Here is an 11,547-nt window from a genome sequence, read left to right on the forward strand (position 1 = left end):
TGACATATAGAAATTGTGGGGAATCTTGTTCATGTGTACTAAATCAAACCGGATGTGATTTGTGCAAAACAAGAAATGATGGGTCTTCTTGACCATTCGTTTCAATTTTACAGTTTTATTCCATAGTCACAGCAATGTGATGCAACACCGTCATTAAAATAATCATTAGCATTATACACAACTTTAATTCTTCCACTTTATTCTGATCTGCCACCAGGTTATTTCCCACTCATTAGCACAGTTAAGAGTAGGAAAAAAAAAAAAAAAAAAAAACCTGGCATGTGTGTTTTCTATTTCATCAGTGCTCCATTGACATCCCAATAAAACAGCCTAACTGAATACACATTTTACTTGCATGAAACGAAAATGAATATCATCCATCATTGGCCAGCAATGTTTGACTTAATGTTGACATGACCTTTTTACACTTACCACATCTGAACTTTACTGTCTAGAACTTCTTTTTTTCAACTCCCCCCCCTCCCAAAAAAAAAATGGGGGAATCCCGCAGAAGATCTTTCTTTCAACACCAACCAGCCGCAACATTACAATAAAGTTCACTTGTGATTAACACTGTTCGAGAGGTATTAATGTAACAATATTTGAATTGTTGTGCTTGCACAACCACATTTTATTATGAGAGTTTGTGTTATCAAAATTAGCCACACTGTACACGACTGCAAACTGGCAGTATTTATAATGTTGCGGCCTCTTGGTGTAAAAATGATGGAAAATAAAGTGCGCTTGGGTACTCGGCCGCCATACACTCCCGATAATAACACGCGAGGCCCAACTTAACTGAACATTTTTGCTCCTTTTGCGTACATACAAAAAAAAACAACCTGGAAGTTAAATAATGAGCAGTAATTAAAAGAAATTGTAAGAAAGTGGTGAATTTTGGATGCTCGGTACCTTTTTCACCTGAGATTAGATTTGTTTTTTTTTTAAAAGGGCAGCAGAGGCAATCAAGTGGCACTTGGAAACGATTAAAGCACTCGATATGACGGCACGTGTAAGTGAAATAGCGACAGTAGATATGAAAAGTCGACACACTCTTTTCGAAACCTTTTCCACAAACAATGTGAACTACAACCCGGACACATTTGAAATAGCCATCTAGCTAGCTAGTTAGATAGCTATCCAGCTTGCTAGATAGGTTGCGAGCGAGCTAGCTGGAGAGCTAGATAGATTTCTGATACATAAATAAAACATTTAAGAGGAAGTAAAAAAAAAAAACAACTGCGATGATGTGGTTGCACAAGTGTGCACACCCTTTTGGCAAAGTAGCTATTCAGAATTAATTGCATTCAAAAGATGGGAGTCGGCAAACAACTGCTACCATTTAAAAGACCTCTGAATAACCGCAAATAAATCCCAGATGTTCCAATGGGATTTTCCTGACATGTAAACTCTTCATAATCTACTCCTCCTTGACAAAGACTCAAGTTTAGCTGAAGGAAAAGAAAAAAAAAAAAAGCTATATATAGCGATGTATAGCATTCTTTTGGTGATGACCACTGTTGCGGTTGTCCCAAATTTATCTTTTGGAATCATGGTCAAAATCTTTTTTCTTACAAAAACACACTTGAAATTGAAGAAACGCATGTGGGTGAATTTAGTAGTGTTCAATAAAACCAGAGATGAACTTTATGGCTATAATTTCTAATTATTGAGTTTAAATGAAATAAATAAATAGCAGTCAGTGTTAGCACTAACCCGTCTATGCTACAATTTTGGTGCGCGTGATCTCAGTTGTTTTATTTTACTTCCATTCTCGAAATGATTAAATAATTTTACAACGACGTGAAGGTTGTCAGTCAAATCTATAGTGTAAAAAGTTTTCTCTTTCTCTCACGTTTGAAACCACTGCTTTACTTTTCCTGTATTGACTGCAACATTTTTTTTTTCTGTTGACACAAACCAAACTTAGAAGATAAAAGCACAATGGTTAGTTCAGATTACAAAGACAGAAAAAAAAAAAAAGTGCATGGTATCGTGGTGATTTGGTGCTACTGTACAGCGACAAGGCATTATGACACAAGTAGCAGATGAGCTTGAACAAAATGCTTCATTGGTACCGTTAGGAAAGCAAAGTGCAAGTCTGCGAGGAAGCATCTGCCCATGTCAAGCTCACAAAAAAGGCTTTCGTCATTAGAATTCACATATACACCTCAATTAATTTTAATATCAAAGAAAAGTTCATTCATGTCAGTAGTTGATTTGATTTGATTGAAATATGGCGTCATTAAATAACGGGAAAATACTTTTCAGAAGACCAATTCCGTCTCACTTTCTTGAGATTGTCAATTTCCTGGAGCTACAGTCAAAATCATACCTGGTGTGAAATTACTTTAAATAAGTTTTAATTCAAGTTCAGCTTTTTGAATTGGACAACTAAAATACTGACATTCTTTAAAATGCATCTGTGTAAATACACCAGTCACTAAATGTTAGGTATACTCAGCGTTCGGTGAGGTTTTTGAATGAACCTCTCATGAACTCTTATCGTAACAGATGAATTGAATTTGACCTTTGGAATCCACATGTTGACCTGTTCCACGTTCCTGTACTTTTTGCACAACTTGCTAAAAAGGCAAACGGTCAAATTCCCGACATGGACTTTACGATTCAATTCTCAAATGACATTTCTTTTGTTGTTCATGAGACCAGACTGACCTGTTTGTGAAAAATATAAGCTTTGGCATTTTGGTTGATTTTTTTTTCCGACAAATGTTACAGATCAAATCAGCAACTGAATGGTCATCGGTAATTTGTTTTCTGCATTGCCGATTTGAAATACTTGCAATTTAAATCCGATTAATCGGCCAAATAGTTGATTGTCAATTATAAAACAATTGTTAGTTGCAGCCCGAAAAATAATTTTTAAATCAATTTAACCAGCAAATGTCACAGTCCATTTACAGATCAAACACCTATTTTGATTTTTCCTTTCAGCGGAAAGCATGTTGTGCAAAATGCAAAAAAATACAGAACGGGCGCACATACATATTTCCAACATTAGAAAAATTCAAAAGACCTGCAAAGATTCCATTGAAGGTTGAATGTGAAATTTGATCCGAAGCACGTGTGATGGTGTTCAACGTGCACGAGTTGTCAAAATTGATATACTTGAGCATTTCTATCTAGCTGCGCCGGAAGCAGACTTTTGCCCGTATACGAGTGTGCTGACCTACCACTGGCAATTGTGTGTGTGTGTGTGTGTGTGTGTGTGTGTGTGTGTGTGTGTGTGTGTGTGTGTGTCAGCACCAAGGCTCGCGCCGCGCCCGGCCACGTGCCAAACTGTCTGCCCGCTGCCAGGCGCTCTTCATTAAAGCTAGGCCTTCGCTGCAGCGCTTCTGCAGCGACGGCTCGCAAACCTCTCGGTGGGGGAGCGCCACCTGTGGACGGTATCGACACGCTGGTAAACACGCAAGAATCCCGACAAGAAGGAATATATTAAAGCCATCCTTCCTGACCCACCTGGAATATGTTTCTCCACACAGTGTCCAATACTTCCAACAGTCTGTCTCTTTCCTCACGGCCGCTGAAATACAAGACCCAAGGTGGAAGGAAGCGATCGCGATCCGTAGCAAATTCCTGAAAACAGAAAATGTGCAACGATGAATGAAAGCTACTGCGGAAGACATTTGACACTTTCACGGATGTTCACTCACGATGACACAGTATTCCACGTCGGCCTCTAGAGTGATGGCCTCCACGTCGCTTATGTCGGCGCTGCCCAACCAGCGGAAGAAGCTTGTCTGGCAGTCCTGATGGCAGGTCAGCAACCTGCTGTCCGTGACAACCAGACAACACGGGATACACAAGGTGGGGGCCGTGCCTTGGGGGATGACCTGTGAGGAGCGCAACTCGTCAATAAATACACGAATTTGTGTGTTGTTGATTTTTTAGGCACTTTGAAACAGCCAGTAACTGTTTTTGTTTTTTTTTATACTTAATGCAGTTTTTGGAAAGGTGACATAAAGGTAAGTTTGGTTGAGTCAAAGAAAAAAAAAAAAAAAAAAGTCTATCCTTACTCCTATCGAGACAGACTGGCAGAGCAGCTGCATCCACTCAGCCATGTCTTGTTCATTGTTGGCACTGAGCTCCAGCGGGGGGCGCTCCGTCAAGATGACTTGAAAGGCATGTGGACGCTCTGTGCTGTTTGAACGACGGCACCCTCCGCAAAATTCACCCCTGACGTGAGAAGGGAGTGAACGTGGGACCATGAGCTGGCGTCAAAATCCAAATAAATCAAAGTTACCTCATAGTGACTGAGAGCACAGGCGTCACATCAGTCCTTTCGGCATAGAGGTACAGAATTCCATTGCTAGAAGAAGAAGAGCAAGTCATTGGAATGCTGACAACGCCACGACGAGAATGATACTGTAATTGGTTTAAAAGTCAAAAACTATTACGTTCAGGTAAAAATGCTTACGCTTAATCTAAATTCTTACAGTTTTCAACATAATGAAATTCCATGTCAACTAAATTCAATGTGAATTCTAAGCAAAATAACGCAAACTCAATTTGTATACGAACTTGAGGACGAGGTAGCAACTTTTCCACAGTTCCTTGCCCAAGTACGTGGAGCCGGCCCGGTACTGCATCAGCCCTTCCTTAGCGCTGGAAGGTGACTTCAAGTTGGGCAAGGTTGCATCCATGGGATCCTCCCAGTGGACCAGTGAATACAGATGTATAGAGACTTCAGAAACCTGTAGGTAAACAGAAGTGCTGACTCAAGGGTTTGAGTGATCCCCTTTAAATTGCGGTACAGTGATAGATTTGTATTCAGCTAAACAATATCAGACTAGACATTTTCAAACAACAAGAGGCCATTCGCTATCAAGCGCGTCTTCACCTCACAGTGAGATTCCTGGGCGACAAATTTGGTGAGAGCAAGTTTTTCCATCGTGGCGTCGGTCAGGATCGAAGGATACGGGGGCTCGCGACAACCCTTCACCATAGCCGTCTTCAGAACGGACAAGAACCATCTGGAGGCGAGAAACAACGCTGTTGGCAGCTGACGTTGTAAAGAACCGCAGAGACACTTTGACGCACTCACAGGGTCAACGTGGCATCGGCTGTGTCGAGCAGGAACTTCCGTCTTCTGTTAGTGCAAACTATGCTCACTGTTTGTTGATCGAGGCCCACCTGAAGTCATGACACATTTTAAATAAACATGGAACACACAATGGAGATTAGAACTTAGACGTCTCTAGTTAGGTAGAAATAGCAACACAGGTATCTGGATTTTTATTTTTCAATTGAGTTGAAGAGGTTATAGGTTACATTAAGGGATTTATATGGGTCTCATTTATTTTTTGAGATCACAAAAAGCTGGCAACCAGGGTGTGTAGACTTTTTCTATCTACTGCATACAGATACAAATTCAGCTAGATAGTTAAAGTTACGTTCAGATATAGACAGAAAGGCAGATAGGGAGGGAAAAAAAAAAAAGATCTTACTGAAAGATAGTCAAGCTCATTGTAAGAAACCGCATCTTCCACCGTGTAAGGCTTCTCTGCTGCACCTGTGCGGGGTAATAAGTTTGATCACAGCGGAAAAAACGAGCACTCAGAGGTCACACACATGCAACATTTCCCTGACCTTTCCTCAGCAGGTAGATGTAACAGTCAGTCAGTAGTAGATAAAGAGGCTGCAGGTCTCCTTCCATATGGCCTGTACTCATCCTCACCATCTATAAAAAAAATAAAAATAAAAAAAAAGTCGAATTGTTACAGCGGACCGTATCATAAAGACAATATGAGTAAAAAGTTCCAGTGGTGCCTTGAGATCCAAGTACCTTGACTTACAAATTTTTCAAGTTGCCACTTGACCAACAATACAAGGAAAATGTGCATGTCAAGTTCATGTCTGACCCCCACGAAAAGATGGTAGGAGCACACCTCGCAACAATCAACGTTACCAAACATATTTCCTTGCAGCGGAAAGGAAAGTTGATTTTAGGAATGAATCGTTAAACTGGTTTGCCAACTGCCAACAGACTTCATGTACAAAAACCAAAAAAAGGCCACTACATTAGGTACAGTCAAGTTTTGTGCTTGCACAATGGGGTGAGCAATTGTTTTTACAAAGTTTAATAATTTTGAGTTTATTTTTTTCAAATGAAAACAGAAAACACACATTTAGGGTATTTTTAGAGGAGCAGATGAAATGAATTAATTTCATTCCTTCGTTTCCATTCATTTCCGATGATTTAACAAATGAGTTTTATTGCGATCGTCAGGACACTCGGACCTCAAGGCGTTCCAGTGTACAAACTGATAAGGTGATCACCCTGAAGAGTTGCTCCTCATTCTCTCTGAACACATGGATCATGAGGAGTAGTAAGTGATTGTTGTCCACCCTAAAAGACAAAAAGTCGACATGAAGAACATGTGACGTGATTAGAAAGAACAGGCGGCGGTGTCCTTACTTAAATTCTGCAGGATGGGAACTTTCGGAGGGACTGAGCTTCTCTTCTTGCGCGACATTCCTTTCACAGCCGTTTGCGTCATGATCCTCCTCGTTCTTCACGTCGGCTTCCCGTCCTGCTGGTGCTTTTGTCTCTCCTTGATCTTCATGGCCACCTGAAAGTATCTGCGACTGGCGATGCTCTGTAGGGTCATGGTGCCCACCACCTGCGGGAGCAGAGTCTGGATCGCCGGGGGTAAGGCAGAGTACGTTTTGAGCGGCCTGCGGGAGGTCTGGGCTTGAGTCTGGGTCTGGAGGGTCCAACCGGGAGTCCTCTCGAAAGGGCTGCTGCGCAGGAGGCTCGGAACCTTCTGCCTTCTCGGGCGGGTCCCAGACCTCTTCGTTAAGTCTGTCCATGACATCCCGGAGGGGTTGGCCAACGCTATCCATGGAGGTATCCGTCATCTCGGGAAGCCTTAGAAGATCCTCCGCGCCGTCCTCGGCGCAAATATCCGCCACCTCTGTCTCCGTCCTGTCGAGGTGGATTACCGTGCAGTTCAAAGAATCGGAATCCTCCGCGTTTAGCAAGCTGCTGTCCATTTCTATGTGCTCGGACGATATGGAGTTATGGACGCTGCTGATGGAATCTGTGGAGCTCTTCCCACGACGTTTTTTGCTGGATTTTCTCCGTCTTGCCATCCTGGATGTGGAGAAGATGTTGATCAAAATATTCCCACTGCCATCAAGTCAGCAATCTACTTTACCGAATGACTTCTAGGTCGTTATTGATGTCGTTTCCAGCGCAAGCCACGTAAGAGGCGGCCACGTGAACGGGCGTGACGTCGGCTGAGGTGTTGGTGTCCGACTCGTGATTGAAAGGGTTGAATCTGGACGTGGGACTGGGCGGCGACAAACGAACGCCCACTTTCATCTTGCCGTTGCGGGTGGGTAAGACCACCGAGTCGCTGATGACAGTCAGGGGATCGGAACCGTTGGATCTCGGGCAGCTGGCCTGGTCGGTCAAGTCACCTTCTTTTGTGGAAAGTGACACCAAAGGCACCGAGTTAGGACGAGAACCGTCTTACATTGTTTGCTTTTGGACTTGTAGAAATACACAATAACATTTGAAAAATCTGAGTTTAAGTGTAAACGTGGCCGTTATATGATACAATATGACATAAATCGATCTCAAATTCAAATTTGCTGTTGACCAGTGTTGTCAATTTGTCGACGTTGTGTATTTCTACATCCCACTTCACACAACACACGGGTTCGGGCTTGCGGCATTCTTGGTGTTCATCAGCAGGGTCCAAAACATTTAGACATTGAGTAGTAGTAGCAGACAGGAAGACGTGGCACAGGTCTAGTTTAAGCATTTCTTGGCAAAAAAAAAGAGAAACGTCACATACTGCGCCGCCACATTCGCCGATGTGATTTCAATCGGCCAAAAGTAGTCCTTTGCTGCTAATTTGTGGCATTGATACACAATTACTCTGCAGTTGCATTTTTTTTTTTTTACGGGGAAGGGGTTGATTACTAGTGTCGGTTAAATGTAACAAATTTAGCAGATAAAATAATGAAAAATACAGCAGTTTTAGCACAGTACTCCGGTTGCAGACTCGAAATCCAAGTCCATTATTCATTGGTATGAATGGTTGTAACTTGTTTGTCGATGTGTGCTCTAAAGTTTGCTGACTCAGGCTAGGGCTGGACTTTAATGAGAAGAAGCGCTGAAGAAAATGGATGGCTGGACATTTGCTGATGAGATTCTAGGCCAGTGTCACGAATCACACATCGAGAAGAAGCGTACGAAAGATGAGAACAGTGACAACAGCCGCATTCGTCTCACCGTGCTAAAGGAAAAAAAGGATTAGGATGCACCCCCCACCCACAAGAAACATTTTGCCTGCTATCATGGCACAGTTGTGCATGCGACATAAGCAAAACAGTGGGAAACACAGTGCGATGACAATGGGAATAGGACGGAGAAAAGGATTAACCAATGTCCCACCTTCCCAGTCTGCACTTGGCATTGCCTGCAACACGGGGAAGATGTCACCAAAATCATAATCTATAGAAGGGGGAAAAAAAAAAAAAGGATGGTGGATAACATGATTCAATCGACAAGAGGTTTATACAAATTGAAAATAACATGAATTATGGCATGCGGACAAAAAGGGAATAAATGGTGGGAGTGTAACAAAGAAAAGTCGGAGCTAGAACAATCGAATTCTTCATTGCGAGCGCCAGTGATGCGCTCCATCGTCGTAATGCTAAATCTCAAAAAGTTAAAATTCAATGTTGTTCAGCTCACCTTCACTTGAGGGCGCAATGGCACTGTCATCCCATTCCAGGTTGGTGGAGGTCAGGGAGGTGAAGGAGTGCAGGGACAAACTGTCCGAGCTGGGCAGCCTTTCCTCAAAATCCAACAGGTTGTGTGGTTTGTAGTATTCGGGCATGTAGGCGGCCACGTCCAAATAGGGCACATCCTGGAAACGTCGCACGGGGAAGGTTAGATACACATCTCGGGGTTCATTTGGGAAGAAGAGCGTTAAAGAGATGCGGACCAGTTCCAGATCGAAACGAATGAACTCCAATCCGGCTACCAGCGTGAGGAAGAGCGTCAGGTGGTCATGACTGCAGACTAGCGCGTTCCTACGGTGACAAAGAAATATGATTCACAGAGCTTAGCTTCCATCATTTTTGAAAGCGCTGCAACTTCTTCAATTCTTTTTGTTGTCAAGTCTATTATTTTAGTACATTCTTTGAATATAGAAAGGAGCGCCCTCTGGTGGACAAATATGAAACATCTTGAATTTGTTGAACTTGTGGGGACAGTTTTTTTTTAATTAAAAAAAATAAAATAAAAAATAAAAAAATAATTTAAAATATGGCACGAGATGTGCCCTTGGATACCTCAAAGGTTAAATGACTTACTTGAAGTAGTACTTCTGTAGCAGTCCTTGGTTCTCTTGGAAGAGGCGTAGGTAGCTTTCTAAAGAGCTCTCGCTCAACGCCAGGTATAACCACGCCCGACCTAGCAACACAGTCAGCGTAAGGATTCTTGAAGCGTGAGTGAAAGTGAGGATGCACGCAAAACTCACTTCGACCCAGGTTAGTTGCGATGTGCTGAAGATCGTCGATCTGGCGAACAGCCTCTCGCCTTGTGAAGTGAAGGACAAGAACCCAATAGCCTGAAGAGATATCCTGCAGCCTGAGGTGGGGGGGGGGGATGGAAGTCATGCTTTGAGGTGAATTTTTTAAGACATTGATGTAGAAAGACTTTCTTACCCGTAGAGTAACGCGTGGTCAAGGTGCTCGCAGAGCCGCTGAAGAACCCGGTCGTGGTTGCGGATGGCTGGAGTCTCATCTTCACATGCTGCAAAGTAACTCTGCAGCTATACAAAAAACACAACATGACGACTTTAACGTTGGATTGAAAATACAGGAAATAGTGGAGACTTTGGTTTTAATGCAACTTAGGTTAGGTGAGGTTGGCACATTGGTGGAACAAAAACCATGAGACTAATTAATATTTGAAATGGAGGATTTGGTTGCCTAATCAGTCTGAATTTGTTATGCTTACCAACTAATCGCTAATGTGAAGGACATAAATAAATATGGTTGAAGGAGGCCAAGTGTGTCCTACATTGCCAACACAAAGGCTTTGTTTCATTCATCCGCCTTCCTCACAAGTCATGAATAGAACAAGTAAACACAGTCAAATTACTTCCACTTTCACAGTGACAGTACGTTGCATTATGCTGGCAATAGGGCAAACGGTCTAAAGATTGATTACAACATTCGGGGCTTGAGGAGATTCAAACTTCCTCAAGCAGTATCAATGTTACTCCAGAATCCATTGGACATTGGCTGGCCTTAATATTTTCATAAATTCAACAAACTATTGCAGATGTCACGGTAGACTTTTAATATGGTGTTACACTTATTAATTGGATCAAAATAAATAAATGGCAAGTATAGTCACACATCATTGCAAGGCAGACAATATAAATATGTCGACTTATATGACCTATAAATAAGCCCCATACCACAAAGGTTCCCAAACTATTTTGGCACGCATACGTAGTGATGAATCTCTAAAAGTAGAACATAGCACAACTGTTTATTAAATGAAAATTATTGAATTTAATTTAAAGGTTTAATTCACTGGCATTGTTTTATTGTTACCTCAAACAAAAGTAAATCGTATGTTGCCTTGAAAAAAAAAAAAAGATTCAAAATAAAGAAAAAATGTGTCCTTGTTATTAAATAACGCTTATGGTCATCCGAGCTTTAATGAGACAACCGAGTTTACACGCGGCTGTCACACTTTACTGATCTGGGATATTAATGATTGAATGTTTCCACTTAGTCCCTGCAATGTGTTCACATTCCCGAATCATGGAAACATTTTCCCGTGTGCCGCAGTGTCGCGATGCAGTCGTTATTTACTGGAACATCATGTCTCGCTATTGTTGAATTTGAAATGACAGGAAATAAGCATTAGCTAAATCATTCGAAATGGTCGCCCAGGTGCTGTACAATAGCGCGTTCGAAAATACCAAATACGTAAAAGGGCTATCACCTTCTTGACGGACAGGGAGATGTTTTCCAGAATACGGTCCTTGACTTTGAGTTGATCCATCGCGCGCGAGCGGGCGGGCGGCTCTCTTGTTGACAACAGCGGCAGCAGCAGACGGAAGCCTGTCAGCTGACTCCAGCTGGCCCCTGCGCAGCTAGTTTTGCTAAAGCTAACAGCGCCGTAGCTATATTTGCCAGCAACAGCGTTGGCGGGGCATTTACAAAACCTTCAATAAACACATTAAATATCGTCGGCTTTATAAAATCCGAAAAGATTAATAGTACTGATACCGTCGGATGATAGTTAGCTAAAACACATTGAAGGTAGTAAAAAGAAAGTACGGATAACTAGAAACAGTATCTTACTATAATGTCAGCAAACGCGACGTCTTATCTTTGCTTAGTGCTCAAGCAGTTACTTTACAAATACTGTTCGTCAAGTTATACACATTTTAGGTAGGGGCGGCTAACTTGTGCTAACTTTCTGCCCCGCATGGCTATCGGTCAATACGTCATACGTCACTGATAGGCACAGCAAAAAAAAGG

At 42.2% G+C, this 11,547-nt stretch overlaps 1 protein-coding gene across 2 annotated transcripts; it reads right to left on the reverse strand.

The window, feature by feature from the left end:
• Positions 1-255: 255 nt before the first annotated feature.
• Positions 256-11,524, reverse strand: plekhm2 (pleckstrin homology and RUN domain containing M2). 2 transcript variants are annotated; one of them, XM_085910151.1, is made up of 20 exons: positions 11,006-11,524; positions 9,709-9,815; positions 9,522-9,631; positions 9,355-9,454; positions 8,985-9,072; positions 8,732-8,906; positions 8,429-8,488; positions 7,182-7,449; positions 6,440-7,117; positions 6,301-6,370; positions 5,611-5,701; positions 5,469-5,533; positions 5,066-5,154; positions 4,862-4,994; positions 4,543-4,715; positions 4,265-4,330; positions 4,038-4,197; positions 3,675-3,854; positions 3,481-3,597; positions 256-3,398 (listed from the first exon to the last, which is right to left on the reverse strand). In XM_085910151.1, exons 1-20 carry the CDS (start codon positions 11,063-11,065, stop codon positions 3,261-3,263), a joined length of 2,928 nt encoding a protein of 975 aa, XP_085766277.1. In that variant the 5' UTR covers positions 11,066-11,524; the 3' UTR covers positions 256-3,260. The 2 variants fall into 2 exon arrangements, with proteins under 2 accessions (XP_085766277.1, XP_085766285.1); XM_085910159.1 differs by lacking the exon at positions 8,429-8,488.
• Positions 11,525-11,547: the final 23 nt, after the last annotated feature.

This window comes from Syngnathus leptorhynchus, chromosome 1, assembly GCF_054491065.1.
Source record: "Syngnathus leptorhynchus isolate UIUO chromosome 1, UIUO_Slep, whole genome shotgun sequence".
Lineage (NCBI taxonomy): Eukaryota > Metazoa > Chordata > Actinopteri > Syngnathiformes > Syngnathidae > Syngnathus > Syngnathus leptorhynchus.